This window comes from Equus quagga, chromosome 9 (assembly GCF_021613505.1).
Source record: "Equus quagga isolate Etosha38 chromosome 9, UCLA_HA_Equagga_1.0, whole genome shotgun sequence".
NCBI classification, from domain to species: domain Eukaryota; kingdom Metazoa; phylum Chordata; class Mammalia; order Perissodactyla; family Equidae; genus Equus; species Equus quagga.
Window position 1 is genome coordinate 15,329,175 of NC_060275.1, and position 19,468 is coordinate 15,348,642.

General features: G+C 35.3%; 1 protein-coding gene across 6 annotated transcripts in view; it reads right to left on the reverse strand.

The window, feature by feature from the left end:
- The window catches only part of RELCH (RAB11 binding and LisH domain, coiled-coil and HEAT repeat containing), a 113,772-nt gene that overhangs the window by 3,352 nt on the left and 90,952 nt on the right, over positions 1–19,468 (reverse strand). For 5 of the 6 annotated variants that reach the window (XM_046672262.1, XM_046672263.1, XM_046672260.1 and 2 more), the window contains 4 exons: positions 18,943–19,081; positions 14,641–14,757; positions 10,481–10,569; positions 5,543–5,613 (listed from right to left, as the gene is read on the reverse strand). In XM_046672262.1, coding sequence (XP_046528218.1) covers positions 5,543–5,613; positions 10,481–10,569; positions 14,641–14,757; positions 18,943–19,081 — 416 coding nt within the window. Of the gene's footprint in view, positions 1–5,542; positions 5,614–10,480; positions 10,570–14,640; positions 14,758–18,942; positions 19,082–19,468 lie in introns of those variants that run through there. The other variant, XM_046672264.1, reaches the window with a different exon arrangement.

The following is a 19,468-nucleotide window of genomic DNA, read 5'->3' on the forward strand; positions in this document are numbered from 1 at the left end:
CAAAAATCTTCAATGGCTATTTACTACCTATAAGATAAAATGTGCCTGGCATTCAAGAAAGACAGCAATCTAACTCTTGTTTTGTTTTGTTTTTTAAACCCACCATCACTGCACAACTTCTAAACCCCCTTGAGTCAGGTTTGGCTAGTCTAATTGTTCTAACCACTCTCAAGTTAAATCTCTTTCCCTCTGATGTCTAGCCATCTTGCAAATCTCAGTTCAAGTCCTATCTTTTCTATGATGACTTTCCTTAACACTCTAGGTTTACAGTGCTGTTCTCTTTCTGTAGAAAACAGTGTTAAGTCAAAAGATAAGTATGATTTTAGTTTGCATCTAGAAAACAGGATACATGGGTCAGATAATACCTGAGACACTATCAAGTTTTAATGATTTTCTAAGAGGAGGGCAACAACGATGTTAAGGGGTCTGGAAACCATAAGAGGTAAAAGTGAAAGGAATGAAGAAAGTTTGGTCTGGAGAAGAGAAGATTTAGGAGACTTAACGGACACCTCCCTACATCATGTGGGAAAAATTAGATACATAATATATATCTGCACAGCTGTATATATCTGCATAGCTCCACTGATATACATCACAATCACCTGGGGAACTTCTTGAAAATATAGATGCTTTGGCCTAACCCCAGGGATTTGGATCCTTTCCATCTGAGGTAGAGGACCCAGGTATGCAGTTTACAAAGCTCTCCAGTACAGAACCATTGCATTACAGCATCTTTTTCTGAAGAGACAGTTTAGATTTTATCACTTTTACAAAGGGGTCCATAACGCTCTGACCCCTCCGCCAAAGGATGAAAAGCTGTTTTAGAGAGCAGACATTATAGGAAGGGAGATTTTAGCTCAGGATAAGAAAGGAATTTTTAAAAAAGAGAATTGTTAAAAATGAAATGGGCAGCCTTGTAAGTTAATATGTTTTCTTACTGCAAGTTTTCAAGGAAATCTCAGATCCTCCCTTTGCAACTCATATCCAATCAGTTGCCATTTCTTGTTGATTCTGAATCTGTAGAACCTCTTACTTCTGGCCTATTTTTAAAATTATTTGTGTCCTAGAATATCTCTTTCTCTCCTTATATCATTCCATGTTGCAAAGTAAAGATCACTACTCCATCTCTTTGAAATTCCTATCTGATTTTTTAATACCACTCTGGTTTGCTTCCTACTTCGCAGACAAGCTCTCTCAAATGTTGCATCTTTACTGTTGGTCTAATTCCATGTCTGGGTTTCTTTTCTTCCCCATTGGAGCTCCTTTTCCAAGTGATATCATCCATCCACCCCAACTCTTACCCCAAAACTTTAATTACCACCTATATTCTAAGGGGTCCTAAATCTCAGTGACTGCCTTTAGTGCTTCTCTACCTGTACCTCAAATTTTAAATATTCCTGTTCAGAATAGCTCTTAGTCCATTTTGCTGGATTGTGCCACCATTCAACCTAAGAATACTTAGATTCTGGTTCTCCTTCACTCTTAATCTGTTGCCAAGTTACACTGAATTCACATTTTAAATATATCTTGAACCTATCTTATTCTCATACTCACTGCCATATATAGGCATTACAACATGGTGGCTAAGAGCATGATCTCAAGAACCACAATGCCTGGGTTCAAATTCTGGCTCTTCTACTTAGTAGCTAGGAGGCCTTTGATCAAGTTACCTAACCTCTGTGTCACCTGTAAAATGGGAATAGTAATAGCATCTACATTGTAGGGTTATTATGATAATTATTAGCAAATATATGAAAAATGCTGAGATTGGTACCTGGTTTTTAAGTGTTCCTTACTATAACCTGCTCCTCCATGCCCACACCTCCTTTCATCATGGGTTACTATAACAGCTTTCCAGTCTGTCCCATCTGCTTCTCTGTTGCTAGTATTCACTACAGGATGGCTTCTAAAGCAGTGGTTCTCAAAGTGTGACTCCAGGACCCATAGCATTCACATGACCTGAGAATTTGCTGCAATGCAAACTCTCAGACTCTACCCTAGACCTTCTGAATCAAAAACTCTGACGACAGCACCCAGGAATTTCCAGGTGATTCTGATGGACCCTAAAGCCCAAGAAATAAAGTTCCTAAAGGTTGGTAAACTAAGGGTTGGAGGCCAAACCCAGTCTGCTGCCTGTTTCCATAAGCAAAGTTTTATTGGAATATAGCTATGCCCGTTCATTTACATATTGTCAACGGCTGCTTCCCTGCATCAACAGCAGAGTCCAGTCGAGTAGCCGCAACGGAGACTATACGGTTTGTGAAGCTTAAAATATTTACTGTCTTTACAGAGAAAGTTTGCTGACTCCTGGCCATAGGATTAAGTCCAAACCTCTCACGTGGCATACAAAGGTCTTTATTAACTGGTGCCTGTCCAGCTTTAGACCCTTATCTCTAGCCTTCTCTCATTCTCCCATACTCTGTGCTCTAGCTTTACTTACACTTCCCAAACATGCTTTTCTGTAGCTTTTGTCCTTTTGCAGTGTTGCTATTTCTCCACATAATCCCTTTTCTTTCTACCTTTGCCTCTGGCTAACTGTTCACACTTGGAAGACTCCTGTATTCCTTCTTCCTTGGAAACATTTGAAGGCATTGTTTAAGTATTTATCTATATTTTTTAATAGATTCCTTTTTCCACTTCCAGCTGTAAGTTCCCCAAAAGAAGGGACTATGCCTTGCTCAAGTTCATCTTTATGAACAGCCCATGGTAGGTGCTCAGTGATTTTACTAAATGCTGAATGAATATAAGAAGGGTATCAAAATACTTATGCATTTATTTTCTGTCTGCAGATCAAGACTTTTCAAACTTTTCTGACAAAGAGCCACAGTTAGAGATACATTTTACACAATGACCCAATAGCACATCTTTATACAGATAAAAAACTAATACCCATCCTCATTACATGGGATGCACTCTCTGCTTTGTATTTGATTCTATTTCTTGGAATCTTGAACTAATTTAATGATGCATAACAGATCATGATCTGCAGTTTGAAAACCAGTGCTCTAAACCATAGGTTCTTTGGGGATGAAATTCATTTGTGCTTCATCTTTGTATTCCCCACAGCAATTAGCAGAGCATTTCACAGATAGAAATATATTCTGAATGAAATTTCATGAATTCGCATGCAGGAATTTAAAAGGAAAGAAATATCTTTGTAACTTCCTAAGATTGCTTTGGTTACATGACCTTCCCTCTTTTTTTTTAAAAAAAAGAAAAACCAGAGTTCATTTTTATAATCATATTTTTCCCATGGTATTCAAATCTTTTATATTATCACTGATTTTTTAAAACTCTTATTGTAGAGAATTTCAAATAAACAGATAATATAATGAATTCCTATGTATTCATCACTGAGCTTCAACAATTATCAACTCATAGTCAATTTTATTTCATCCATACCCACCTCCTTCCCTCTCCCATATTCTGGTATGTATCTCTAAAAGATAAGTGCTATTTTTAAAAATATAAACACAGAGTCATTATCACACCAAAATAACAACTCCTTAATATCATCCATTATCTGGCCTTTGTTCAAATTTCTAATTGTTTCAAAAATGTCATTAGTGATTTATTGTTTTGTTCCTTACAGTTTGTTTCTGAGTCAGGATCCAAAGTTTCATACATTGCAATTGGTTGATATGTCTCTTAAGTCTCTTTTAATCCACAGGTTCCCCTTCTCTTTTATCTCCATAGAATTTACATGTTGAAGGAACTGAGTTATTTGTCTTATATAGGTTCCCACAGTCTGAATTTTGCTGATTGCATTTCTCCTGAGTTGTTTAACATGTTCCTCTGTGTTTCCCATAAATTTGGTAGCTGGGTCTAGATCTGGAGCTCAGATTCAGGGCATGTTTTTTGTTTGGCAAGACTGCTTCATAGGAGGAGGTGTGAGGTGTGTTCACATCATGAAGCAGATAATGTCTGCTTCTCTCTCTTTTTGGTGATGCTAACATCTGTTAAAGATCAATGCCTAGACCCACTAATTCATTAGCCCTTACAAAATGTATTATTCTAATTCTATCATTTCTTCTTCATTTGTGAGCCAGAATACCTCAGTGAAGAAAACTTTCCCCCACATGTACTACTGTTACCCAGCGATATACTTTATATAGTAAAGACAAGATAAATGTTCAATTCCCTCTCTTTATACACAGTTTCCAAAATAATGAATTGATTCACCCTCTGATGGTGACCAGTTAGGTGTTTCTTTTTCCTTGATATCATTATAAACTCATATATTTAAACATATTTGATGTAATACAACGCATTGCACTTATTATCTTGTGATGCCCAAATTATCCCTTCTTTGGCCATTACAAGCCTTTTCAAGTTGAGTCCTGAGTCCTTCTGATATATGCCTTCTTTGCCATCTGGTATGACAAGATCATAAACGTACTTAAAAAAAATTCCTTGTTTTGGAGTGTAAGGACAGGAAAGGGAGACAGTTATAACTTTGTGTATGAACTATTTCTAGTAATTAAAAATTTTTTTTTCATCATTAAGATTTGCAAGGCTTAATTAAGGATGTGGATTATATGTGAAGGTTTTCACATAGAATTTTTCTCAATTTCGTTCCAAAACCTTTCAGATTTTCAACTAATAAGGCACCAAATAATCTTAATGTATGACAAATGGACAGAATGATTTACTTTGGTGTTAATTTTACGGTTTTGTGTTCAGAAAAGAAACCTATCAAAGTATTTTTATTGTTTTAAATTTCCATGGCTAAAATGGTAGAAGAGCTCTTACCATTCTAGGAGGCCAAAGAAAGAGTTGTGACACATAGTAAGAGGCAAAACACTCTGTATGTGTGTGTGTGTGTGTGCACGCGCGCGTGTGTGTGGGGAGGCGGGTGGGGTGTTTGGGGGTGTGAAGTGTGAGTATGTGTACCTAGACGGCTGAGATGAAACAGTTTTTCCTGTTAGTCAGCTTTATAAAGAAACACATTTGAGCTTTTTATGCCCAACTGAGTCCATTTAAGATTAACTACTCAAGGTTACTTCAGCAAGAATTAAAGTACACAAAATCTATTTGTAAATTACCTCCTCCCCTGAAATGCCCAAGTTTATTCTTTTATATCTATGTTCATATTTTAATTTCACTGAATCTTTGAATTCTAACTAGTTTGGTTAGAAGCATGTGACTAGAACATTCACAAGTTTATAATCCTTTATTCAGTGAATCAAGTTACATCTTATAACTCATGTCACAAATCTCCAGCTATTTTGACCAGTGATTCTTAAATCTGGCTACATACCAGAATCTCTTTGGAAGCTTTTAAATATATAGATCCCTGAACTGAATCAGAATGTTGAGAGGAGGGCACAGAGCATGGGGTAGAGACCTGAATTTTAAATTCCCCAGATAATTCTGATGCAGATGGTTTATGGACTAGCATTTGAAAACTGCCAATTTAAAAAATTTTCTTATCTTCCAAATAACTGACTACAATGGAAATGCAGTCTAAATGTCTAAATGGAAAACTGAGACAGAGAAATTCAGGTTAACATGAAGCCTTAAAAAAAAATTAATGTCTTACCCTTGAGGCTCTTGGACAGTCTTGTTCTCTACTTTTTGTTCACATTCTTTTATCATGGAAGTTAAAATAACCTGATTAAAAAAAATTGACTTTAGTAAAATACAGTTTATATAGTAAAATACTATGGTTTAAACTTTTTAATTGAATTTTTAATATTCCCATAAGCTAACATATTAATTAAAAATTTAAAGTTTTGGCAGTTACTTTGTTAAAGGAATTCATGGTAGATTACTAGACTAGGTAGAGATCGCTTTAAAAGATCTCAATCATGTAACTTAAGTCATTTTGATTTTCACTAACCTTCTTTCTAAATCTGACTCCCATTCCCTCTTAGCTTTCCCCACCATCTAATGGTAAAAGTAAAATTTATATACATCTATACAATTAACATATACACATACCATAGTCACAGACATATTTTCCCAGTAAAAGCTGTTCTATCCCATGTCCCTTTGCTTTTCCCAGGTTGTAAAAAGCAAGATGCTCTATTTTAATGTCTAGAGCAGAGACCATATATGTCTGTGGCTACTAAAATATACTCAGGGGTACAACGGGTGTCTGAGAGTTAACATAATTCCTGCAGGGAGACTGAGTTAGTAATGGAAAGGGCAGAGGGATTTCAGCTGCTGCTCCAATTGCTGGCAACCACACCAGAAACCGAATGGCCCTCTGGAATATTCTTGGCCCATGTTTGGGTATGGAGGTCACTAAACAACAAATATTTATGGTCACCTACTATGTGTTAGACACTTTTTTAGACACAGAAGATGAGGAAAATAAAAAAGATAAGGTTCCCTCCTTGTGGAGAGTTTATGTTCTTATGTTCTGGACAATGAACACAAAAAACAGGTAAATTATATATTAGAAGGTGATAAGGGCTTTGGAAAGAACACTGAGTAAGATAAGGGGTACCAGGAGCCAAAGGGAAGAATGTTGTAATTTACATGGAGGTGTTCAGAGCAGGCTTCATGGAGAAGATGACATTTAAGCCAGAATCTGAAGGAGATGAGGAGTAAGTGTTTTAGACACTGGGAAGAGGTTGAATTAAGGGTGTAAGTGGGAGTATGTCTATCATGTTTTAAGGAAGGTGGCCAGAGTGGTGGGTGCAGAGTGAGCAAGGGAGAGGGTAGAAGACCAGGCCTGAGATGTAAAGGAGGAGGGGGGCTCGACCCTCTAGAGCCTTTCACATTACAGTAAGAACTCTGGTTATTATTCTGAGAGAGTGGGACTTTCTTCATATGCATGTGACATCTCCTAGGTTAACTAACTTTTTTGATTATTTTCTGTTTTCCTGCTCTCTCTCATCTAACAGATTATATATCTTGTTTGTTTGGCTATTTTTTCCTTTATTGTTTTTTGGGAGAGTTTTTTGTATTTTTTCTTCTGCTCCTGGCACTGTCTCTGTTTCCTCCAGTATGTTCTTTCTTGTGTATACGTTTTCATCTGTCTTTGAGGTTAGAATCCATTTCTCAAATGGTTGGTGATCTTGTGATGTCCATTAAAGGCTGGGGCACTAAAATGCTGATTAGAATCTCCTCATATATGAGAGTAACTTAACTTTAAGGTGAATCTGGCACAAACCCAACTTTGTCAATTTTTTTCCCCTTCGGGTATAATCCTGGCTGCCAGCATTCTTGGAGTCAAGAAGGGGAAAGGTATTGAGGTTTCTAATCACTAACTATGCCTTCACCTAATTTCCCTTTATTCAGTATAGCAGCTCATTCCTGCTCTCAGCTATGCCTGATCTCCCAAGTCTAGAAAGCAAAGCCCCAATCTTTCATCAAGGTTGGAAAAGGAATCTGGGAGTCTGATCCTTTTAAAGACTTTTAACTCCCCCCCCACCCACCATTTTCAGTCCCACCCTACACTAACGGAGGGTGGTGAAATAAGGCTTGCTTCTTGTTTGTTCTATCCTACAGACTTAGCCTCCATCTTGGATACAAAAATCCTCAACAGAATACTAGCAAACCAAATCCAGCTTCACATAAAAGGAATTATACACCATAAATAAGTGAGATTTATTGCAGGAATGCAAAGGTTGGTTTAACATCCAAAAATCCATTAATATAAAACATTGTATCAAGAGAAAAAACCCGATAACCATGCGATCACCTCAACTGATGAGAAAAAACACTTGACAATATCCAACACCCCTTCATGACAAAAATACTCGACCAACTAGCAATAAAAGGGAACTTAACTTGATAAAGGGCATCTATAAAATATACAAAACAAAAATTGAAAAACTAAAAGGAGAAATAGACAATTCCCAATCATAACTTTAACACGTCTTTCAATAGCTGATAGAAAAGCAGATCACAGAAAACTGATACAAATATAGGAGAACTGAGTCAGAAAATTAACTACCTTTACCTTTTAAATAAAATCCATGAATCCAGAAAGAAATAATGGAAATGAGAATCTAGTTTGAACTGAATGATAACAAAGATACAACACAGCTAATGCATGGGATGTGGCCAAAGGAATACCAGAGACTTAAATTCATGTATCAGAAAAGAAAAGTTAACAAGTAAATAATCTAAGCTTCCTCCTTAGGGAGTTAGAGAAGGAGAAAAAAATCAAACCTAAAGAAAGCAGAAGGAAATAAAGATGAAAATAGAAATCAATGACATAGGAAACAAATTGAGAAAAATCAACATAGCTAAAGTTCAATATTTGAAAAGATTAATAAAATTGATAAATTCCTATCAAAACTGTTTTAAAAAGAAAGTAAGAAACAAAATAACAATATCAGAAGTGAAAAAGGGACAGCAATATAGATCCCACAATAAGACAAAGGGAAAAAACAAAGTAAAAGTATTAGAAAAGAAAACATTATTTGCAGGTGACTTTCCTACACATAAAACATACTCAAAAAAATTCAGAGACATTTTACTATTAAAATTAATAATAAAGTTCTCAAGTTGGCCAGATATAAATTCAACATACAAGTTATATGTATTTCTATATACCAGCAAAGAAGGGTTAAAAAAATATATAATCCTGAAAAGGTAGCATTATAACATTATAGATATAAGGTGTCACTTTTTTTTGAAAGAAATTATAAAACTTTACTGAAAGGCATTAAAAGAGATCTAAATAAATGTATGATATGGTATATTCTGGACAGGAAGATTCAAAATCATGAAGATGATGTCTCCTCAAATTAATTTATAGAATCAGTTCAATTTCAATCAGAATCTGAATGAGACCTTTCTTGGAATCTGACAAGATAATACTAACATTTATAGGAAAAAGCTAAGGGTCATGAATAGTTATAATGAAAGGACAGGGTGTTGGACTTGTCTTATTAGACATTAGGACTTTTTAACAAGGCAATTAAGATAAAGACAGTGTACCATTGTTATAATAATTGACCAAGAGACCAGCGGAAAACAATGTTCCCTAATGATAAACACATGCATATATGGAAACTCCATATATGATAGAGGTGTCACTGCCAACCAGTATAGACACGATGTATTGTTCAACAAACAGTAATGGAACAACTGGTTATCCATATGGAAAAAAATGTAATTGGACTGCTACCTCACACCATATATAAAAACCAATTCTAGGTGGATTAAGAATTTTAATGTGAAAATACAACTTTAAACATTTTTGAAGAAAGTACAGATGTCTTTTACAAATGATCAATTTGACTATTAAAAAATTAAGAATCAGTGTTCAAAGGGGCCAGGAATATGAAAAGACATCACAAATTGGAAAAGATATTCATGAAACACAAAACTGACAAAATACTGGTACTCAAATATACAACAAACTTTGAAGAAGTAATAGGAAAAAAGACAACTGAAATGAAAAATGGGCAGAAAGTGTAACATGTTTTTCTTTTTTCTGAAGAAGATTCACCCTGAGCTAACATCTGTGCCAATCTTCCTCTCTTTTGTAAGTGGGTCACTGCCACAGCATGGCTGCTGAGTGGTGTAGGTCTGCTGCACCTGGGAACTGAACCTGGGCCACTGAAGTGGACTGTGCCAAACTTAACCACTAGGTCACAGGGCTGACCCCTAAACAGAGTTTGCTGAAGAACACAACTAGTCAATAAACACACAAACAATGCTCAAGTTTGACAATCATTGGAGAAGTGGAAATGAAAACCATATGAGATACCATTTTATATCCACCAAATTAAAAAGTCTAAGAATGCTAAGTGTTGACAGAGATTATGGATGAAAAGGGTATGCACTCCTATAAACTCCTATCAGGTCTGAAAAGTGTCCTTTCAGTGTAGCACTTTAATTACCAGTGATCTTAGGGACCGCAGTTTCATTCGATTAGTGTGATGGTGGTGAATACAACATAACAACAGAGAGTGTGCAAGTTGAGAGAGTGAATGTAGACTACCAGGAGGAAAAAGAGGTTTAGGGCAAGGACGAAGGGAAGATTTTGATTTTGTTTTGTTTCATTTAGGAGGGGGGATTTGAACATGATAATAGGTTAAAGAAAAGCTGGTAGAAAAACAGGTTGAAGATATAGAATAGGAAATAAATGATAAGCAGGGTTTTGGAAGAAACAAGAAGACAAACAGAATGGAAGAGTTAAGAGGAAATGGTGACAGAAAATAGAAACTTTGCTTCTAAGAAAGCTGATTGTCAGAGATAACATTGTATAACATTTTACAGATAAAAGCATTTCATGTACATTATCTGATTCAATTCTATTCAGTGAAGGAGAGTACATTATCCTTACTATAGAGAATTAAACAGAGGCTCAAAGATGTTAAAGGAGTTGCTCAAGATCTCATAACTAGTAAATAAATCCATAAAATGACACTGAAGTAAATTTCAAAAAATTAAGCACAGTGTATCATAATCAAGCCTCACATAATGAGGAACGGAAGTCTCCATAGGAGATATTAAAAAATACAAACACAGCACTGATAACCACAGCTGCTTAATCATCACGGTAGCTTACCTCATGTTCTGGAGAAAGATGTTCCATGTCAATCCGTAAACATCTGAGACCAGGTAAAAAGTGATTAACCATTAAATCCTCTGAAATGACTTGAGACAAAGTAGTTAAGGGACTTAAAAAACAAACCGGTATGTCCAACAGAACAACGGAAGAATATAAAAGCAGCAGCTCTTAAATGATACCTATGGCATGCTGATGGCTTAGAGGAAACAGGCTTCCCTCAAGCATGATTTTCATTTGTTGTTAGTTACTTATCAAGAGTCAACTGTGTTTAGTCCTAAAAATCTCTTTATGTCAATGGTATTTATTATTGAACATTACATAATTTAATAACATGTTATATAAGCATATGAAACAATGGGCATGAAAACTAAATTATACAATTTAATTGGATGTTTATTTTATTATTTTTTTTAATTAATTATTTTTTTTTGAGGTAGATTAGCCCTGAGCTAACTACTGCCAGTCCTCCTCTTTTTTTGCTGAGGAAGCCTGGCCCTGAGCTAACATCCGTGTCCAACTTCCTCTACTTTATACGTGGGACACCTACCCCAGCGTGGCGTGCCAAGAGGTGCCATGTCCGCACCCGGGATCCCAACCAGCGAACCCCGGGCCACCGAGAAGTGGGACGTGTGAACTTAACTCCTGCGCCACCGGGCCAGCCCATAAGTGGATGTTTAAATGAGTATGTAAAGTAAGAAAATTAATTAAGACAACCAAGTTGAAAGTTTTGGAAAAAACCGATGAGGTCCAGTTGCTTAAAACATTGTTAATTATGTATATGTGAGACAACTGTAAAAAATTAGGAAAAATATAAAAATCTAGAAAAATTCTATACCTAGTATCAGAAATGTTTCTGGATCCTCTTTAAAGAAACTTAAACTGAAAATCATAGACAATTATACTCTGGATGTGGTTTATCTAACAAAAATGATGTTTAACTCTAATCGGCAGATTCACACAAAAGAAGGGACTCAGTCCTACACCAAAAGGTTGGTAAAAGAAAATACACTTACGTATTTTAAGTTAAAATAAGTTATCTTGTATATACTATTTTCCTAACTTCTTGCTTTAACCGTCCCGTTAAACTGACCTACTACTGGTCCTGACTGAATTGGGTAAGAGAGGTTTTACTGTAATAATAGAAGTTTAGTACTACTTATATTTCCCAGTCATCTTTGAGTTTTAGCTGATTATTTTGACATTCAAAAGAATCAGAAAAGCAGATATACTTCTCAAGGAAACAATTCACCTTGTTTATTCATATCAATTCTCACCTTATCATAGTTTTCTGCCATTAAAAAAATTCTTATTTCATATTACACTATATTAGAGTTAAAAATGCCAGTAAATGACTTCCTTTATAAAGTTGAGTTAATTAGTCTTTCTGAAAAAAAAATTACAATGAATTTCATTAAGCAAAAAAAATAATTATATCTACTGCCATGAAAATAGAGTTATAAATATTGTTTGTAAACAAGGCTCCTATAATAAGTGACATATAAATAGGCAGTTTAAAAATATAGACATCATTTGGTTGAACCAAATCCCTATAGAGGGCTGTGATCTAAGGGTTATACAGTTTGGCTTTCTAGATATGGGGAAAGCATCACCAAGACACATCTGTGAGTGACCTTTCAAGAAGCAGTCAGGAGTCTGATCTAGGGAAATACGGGGATGGATTGAAAAGCTAAAGATGGTCTTATGTGGAGGTGAGAGGGAAGTCACTCTCCTCCTCTCTTTCTACTCACTGTTTGGTCCGACCATTTCCCCATGGAACCACACAATCTTTCTTAAGGGCTGGAAACTGAGAGGTCATTTAGTCTTATCTGATATTAGGAGTCACCTCTACCTCATCTGTGAATGATGGCCATAAGGCCTCGGACTGCTAACAATGACAGGACATTTACAGTTCCATAAGAGAGATCACTGCATTTTTAGACAGCTCCATTTGAAAGTTTTCTTATAAACAAAATCAGCCCCTCTGTGACTTCTGCACCTTAGTTACACAAAAGTGTGCCTAACTTTCTTCTATATAACAACTTTTAAAATAATTTTCAAATTATCTTTTCATCCCTAAGCCATTTCTTCTCCAGGTTAAACCAAATTCCTTTAAATTTTTCTTAAACATGATTTCTTGACTTGTTACTATGCTGAATGTTAAACCTTACATGTCTTCTATGTTCCTACTAAAATATAATGTCAGTGCTAAAAGGAATACTCTTGTGTTCTATTAGCTCAGAACACAATGGAACAGCAGAACAGACTTGGACAATGTGATTTTATTAGCGGCTGCACCACCCTGTTGACACAAGTAGAAGCTGTGACTCACGTAGAACACTCTTAATACTTGAACAAGGTCTACTGTTAAGATGATTCTTCCCCTTGCTGTATTGGTGTAAAGATTTTTTACTGTATTTACTCTAGTAATATTCTGTGCATACCTAAACACACAATAATATTCCTTCTATACAGACTTCTAAGCTCTTTAGAAACCACTGCCTTGCCCACTTGGAAAACTTGGTTTCACAGAGCTAAAATTTTTGATCTTTTGACCTTCCCATTTTCCTTGAGGCATGTTCCTTTAGAAACTCCCTGCTATATAAGATTATACACGACTTTTCACTTAAGTTTTTAAACATCTACTTTCATAAAGTCTAGGGAACAGGTATAACCATACCAATGTTTTCTTTCTTTGAAATAGAAATTCTGACATGCCATTATTACTTTCTTATAAGGGTCCTGTCACTTCTGCATTACTGAAGAGTTCTTCCTTGCTAATTCAGAATATAACTTCCTCTTTTTGCTTCCTCTATCTTCTCTAAGTTGAAAATGCCAACAAGATAAATCAGGAATGATAATAAGTTCTGCTTTTAGTGGAATTAAATTTATAGAAGACACATGGATACTTGAGGTACAGAATCATAAAAATATGGTGTCTCTGCCCACTTTATAATCTATTATTATAAAAAAATGGCTTCTATCCTCCACATGAATAGGTAATTTGTAGTAGATTCCCAAAATGAAATGCTCTCAACCATGCATCCAACTTCAAGTTTTAACATTTCTAAAAGGACACATAGCTCCTTAACAGCTCTACGTTCCTACTTTCCCTATTTGATTATTCTAAACAAAAATAACCTCCTATTGGGCCATTCCAGTTAAGAATTCAGTATGAATGAGTGTCAGTGGTGTTTTGGAAGATATTTATCTCATTTAAAACTACCTGTTCACTTTGCTTATTACTTCAAACTGGTATATCACAATGTGAAACCATCAATGTTAATCCTGAAACTCTTCCTTTGTCCTCTTTCTCCTATGAATCACTAAGAAGCTCACTCTACTGTCTTTTTTTTTTTTATCATAATCATAATTCTCTGATTATGCTGTCTAGCATGAACTTTTATAGTTCTATTTGAGTGTTCAGCCTTTCACTCCTTTTTGAGTCTCTTATTTCCCCTTTCTTGAACTCTTTGGCCTTTTAATGGGAGAGCCTGGAAGCTGGAGTTTACTCTGCCCACCTTTATCTTTACTTCCTTCTTAGTTTTATTTTAGCAGGCCTAGGATAGTAAAGAGAATATTTAACAGGATAGCTAAAGTTCATTGTTCTAGTCACAGTTTCTCTTTTAACTACAAGAAACAGAAGTCACCAATGTCTTCAAACTTTAGTTTAATCATTTATAAAATGCAGTGGTTGACATGGGTTAGATGATCTCTGAGTTTTCCTCCAGTTCTACCATCACTGGGGAAGATTAGCCATGCTGGCCCTATATTTCTTCAATGAGTGATATCTCTCCAAGAGATGTTCAGAGTATTCCACTGGAGAAAGATGGTTAAACAGGACACATACAAGACTCCTTTTTGATTAACAAAAGCCTCAGCTATAACTCATTTCTTGTTCAGTTATAGAGCTAATTAACACAGATCAAATCTGTGGATGTTTTCAAAACTACAGAACATATAAGCATAGAGGACTTAAAATTATCTTTAAAATTATGAGATGGCTTGAATAAGGAGGGGGGCAAATCAAATTTTTAGTTTTCTATAATCTTTATGTAAGTAAGTTGGGAAAAAAATTCTACTTCTCAACCTTTAACCACTGAGGTTCACTGTAAGACTGGTTATATAAATACAGATACACATTAATAAAACAAGGATACAGCAACAGGAAAGTGCACTGTAAGCTTCGAAAAGATGAGTAGCAATATCCAGTCTTTTAGAATCCACAATTTGTAAGTTGTTTACCAAGGCTAACTTATGCAAATGTGGTATAACAACTGGAAAAAGAAAAAGAAATGGTTACATTTTTATCTAAAACACGCACTCACAACACTCATACATTTTAAAAAGAATTCATTAATTTATAAAATTTCATTTTAATTCTAGATGATTTCAAAAGATTACCACATCCTATGCTTGCTTTTTCTTACTAGAGAGAAAGTACATTTTTCAGAAGAAAAAGTGTTCTGGGATTCGGGAGAAACATATTATAGCACTGTCATTCTAACCTAATCATGAAGATATACACCGGCCATTTACCCTGGCCGGTAATTCCCCGGCAATTCAATTCCCCAATTTAAAAAATGAAAACCAAATAAACAAACACAAACAATCTACCTTTTGTGTTGTTATTAGTTTTACAAATAAGTTTCTTTATGAAAAATTAGGTCTTACCATTGCTATTAAACAAAAGATAAATATAGTACATTTATTCTTTTTCAACAACAAATTATTTCACTCCTTCATAAAAATATTATTAGCTTTAGTTTCTCAAATTCTTAGGAAAGACCAATGTCAAATAGTATTGATGGCAGAGTTTTCAAGTCACTCAATGGGCTTAATATCTTATATCTCAATGAATAATATAAAATTTCAAAAATATAGACAACCTACTGCTAAAATAAAAGCGATGGCCTAAGAAACAGCAACCAATTCAGCGGGAATGAGCACTCCTAGTGCCTAAGATTCTGTTTTCTAAATACTATTTCCTACTAAAACTAGGATTCCTTGGAGAAATGGCTCCAGGGTCAGTGATTACCACGTTGTTGATCACATGGCTCCTTTCTAGTCTCTGCTTGATTGGAGAATCCAAAACACCATTCATGAGCACCTAATTCTTACCAACTGTAGTGACCTCATTAACATTTGCATTGAGTTTGTATATGTTAAAGCATATACATACATAAAGCATATACACAGTCTCCTCTTAGAAAAATTCCTGCTTCCTAAATAAATCGATGCTATAATCACAACTTTTATGCTTACCTTAGTAAGTGGAAAAACCCCCACAAAAACTTAGGTTAACCATGGCCTTTTTTTAGCAGTCTTTTAGATTTGTCAAAATTAATAACAATATACTTAAGAAGAGCTCTAAAACAAATTAGGAGACAAAAACTCCAAACATTCATTGACTTTCCAATGAATTCATTAAAATTCCAATTCATTAATTGACATGCTGAGGCCTCAACAGAATGGTGACTCTAAGATAGTCTCTCTGAGATTCTCTAGTCCATTTATGCCCAAACCTTTTGAAACTTAGCTTCCTTGCACTTTATCTATTCACGCATGGCTTCTTTATTCCTTCTGCTCCTTCTCTGACCTCCTATACAAGCAATCCTTCCCTCAATGTTTTTCTCAGAAACTCAACAATCACCCTGCACGATATCCCTTTAAAATTGCTTAACTAGAAAATAATCTATAGAAGTTAGTTGAAATTCAAGACTAGAGCCAGTTAAAGGCTACCATAAAGGATCTTCCTAAATCTCAGGAAACAGATGGATATTTACTACAGAGTTCACCATTTCATTATACACATCTATAGCAATTAATTCCCTTAATTGTTAACCCCTCAGATGAAGATGGTTAAAAGTAGTAGGATATTAAAGACTAGGAGAAGATTTAATAACCTAGATGTGCATACTTCTAAAACTGACCTTCAGTGGGCAAGGAAAATAGGAAATACACAACATAAAGCCATTGCAGAAGCCTTTCTCTTAAGGGCAGATTGGACAAAGATTCAAAACTGCAAACAAAATAAAGATAAATCAATAGGAGACTTTATAAAACTAGATTTCAATAAACTTTCAAAAAATATTCTGGGGTACAGCCAACAGCCAAAGTAAAGTGAATCTTGTCCTCTCCTTTTATAAATGGGCTCAGGTCTGGAAAAAGGAACTTTGAAAAAAATAATCTGAAATGGAAAACTACCAGGTTAGAAAATCTCCAAGGTAGGACTGAACACTTTGAGAGAGTCTTATAAAGTAAAAAAGCTGAAAACAAAAAACAACTGTACCATGTTCCAGATAAAACAAATGGCCCTGAAATAAAGTCAAGACCAAAAGGTTCTGTGATAACTAAGAACTGGAAAAGAAAAAAGGCCACTGAAAGAACCAGTGTCCTTTATTAGTTAAGAAGCAGAGGGACAAATATCCAAACTACCACTCCAAGGAAGACTTCACCACCCAGCAATTCTCTGTCCTTCCTCTGAACTCCTAAAGGGAATTGTCTATAAATACGGATGTATAACAATATAGCATCCTTGTCAATATGGGTTCTATTTTATTTACCATTAATCTTATTAATACAGGACATTAAATTCCTCAGGCTAATGTTTTAAAGCAAAATGGATGCCAACTGACTGGGTAGTAAGTACAAAAGAAAAAGTAAAAAATTTTGTCTTAAAAAAAAAGTCTCTGGGGCCAGCCCTGTGGCCGAGTGGTTAAGTTTGCGCGCTCTGCTTTGGTGGCCCAGGGTTTCGCCAGTTTGGATCCTGGGTGGGAACCTAGCACTGTTTATCAAGCCACGCTGAGGGGGCATCCCACATAGCACAGCCAGAAGGACCTACAACTAGAATGTACAACTACGTACTGGGGGTGCTTTGGGGAAAAGAAGAAGAAGAAAAAAAAAAAGACTGGCAACACATGTTAGCTCAGGTGCCAATCTTTGAAAAAAATAAAAAAAGTCTGGTTGTGCCAGAATGTGAAAGAAGACTGTATAAGACATACTTGCAGGCATATAAGTTGTAGAAGGCTTCAGGGATAATAGTTTACTACACCTATTCAAGCAGCAGAAACTTCTATCCCCAATCTTTTCCCAAGCCAATCTTTAATCGTTATTTTAGGACCATTATCAAAAGAAAATTTCTTTCTTCTCTGTGACACAAAAATCTCTTTTCTTTTCTTCTTTTTTTTTTTTGGTGAGGAAGATTGGTCTTGAGCTAACATCTGTTGCCAATCTTCTTCTTTTTGCTTGAGGAAGATTGTTGCTGAGCTAACATCTGTGCCAGTCTTCCCCTATTTTTTCTACATGGGACACTACCACAACATGGCTTGATGAGCGGTGTTGTAGGTCTGTGCCCAGGATCTGAACCCGTGAACCCCAGGCCACTGAAGTAGAGCGTGGGAACTTAACCACTACACCACCTGGCTGGCCCCTAAATCCTTCTTTTGAATGTACATAAAAAGGCTAGATCATGTTCTAGAAGGGTATTAACTCAACAACATGACACACACCAAAGATCCATTGCCTATTTAGCCTATTTCCAGGAGCAAAGACTTATTTTCCTCTCTTCAGAGCAATTACAGCCTCAAGAAAGTTAGTCAAAACACCTTCAGAGTTTTTACTAGTATCATCTGTAAATGTGATGTTACAACATGTGCAACTATCCCTATTGCTAACTAAAATACCAAACCTTTTTCTGTTAACTAATTATGAAATATTGTTATTTTCTCCTCATTTTACCAACACTATTATTGGTTGAAAAATGATCTTGTGATTCTGTTTCTGTAGCTTGATAAGTGTTCATGCCCTCACCAGACCTTCTGGACACTGCAGTCCAAATCCTAGCAATATTTTTTGTTGATGACTCTTATCTTAAAATCACCAGGCTAGATATGCAATAACTTTCATGCAATGCTTTGATGCTAACCAAAGAAACTGTTGTCATAAAGGTTGAGGCCCACAGTAAAAGAGATACTATAGAAACTAGAGAAAATGCTTTAGCAGATAATCACCAGACCATCTAGCAAATCCACAAGTGGTGAATTAACAAAATGATGTATCACAGCCAAAAGGCATCCTAAGTGGGAGAAATGCATATTTTTCATGAGACCATGTCTAGAAACAGATAGAAATTTCCTTAAAAATAAAAAATAAGCTTTAAGTGTAAGGCAGCACAGTATTTTGCAATTAACAGTTATTAAGAAATATTTTTAAAATAACTTGAAATTGTGTTTATGAGTTACTTTTCATATATCTTACAGCAATCAGTATATAGTTTAAGAAACCATCCAGTAACAGTAATACTGATCAACTCACAATAACTAACTTTTTTCACTTTCAGTTTTCAGTATGTGAAAGGTAAAGTGTAGAAAGGCTTGAACACAAGACAAATCCTCAGAGAACCTTCTGGCTTTGATCTTACATTATAATTCAGGAAAAAGAGGTAGAAAAATGCAACTTACACTCATCTCGGAACCTTGGTTCTGCATTAGGCCCAACTCTACCAAATGTTTTTATGATCTCTGTATGCAAAGAATACTGGTCTTGATATTGAGGATCTTCCAGGAAAGAAGCCAATTGCATTTTCACTCTTTCCAGCAACTTAAAATTGGAGATGGCACAGTTATTTTATAGAGTATTAAAAATTGAGTAGAGTTGTTAAAGAGAAAGATACACATTAACCATAGCTCGCAGCATTGGATTCAAATGATTTACACCAACATGATAGTAGAAATTTGGAATTAAATAAGTACTTATTTAGTCTTTGGCTCAGAAAAGGTTTTACATTGCTGTTTATGCTTGTTAATTCTTCATTTTTTGTTTTTTAAAAATATAAGTATTCCATGACAAACTGTAAAAACAAAAGAAAAAACCCCATAACATTTAGGGAAAAGGAGCTAAGTTTATAATGATTTTGTATCTAAACTATAAATTTTAAAACTAATAGTGTACGTTACCCAATTATTCACCTTCGGAAAGCGATGAGTC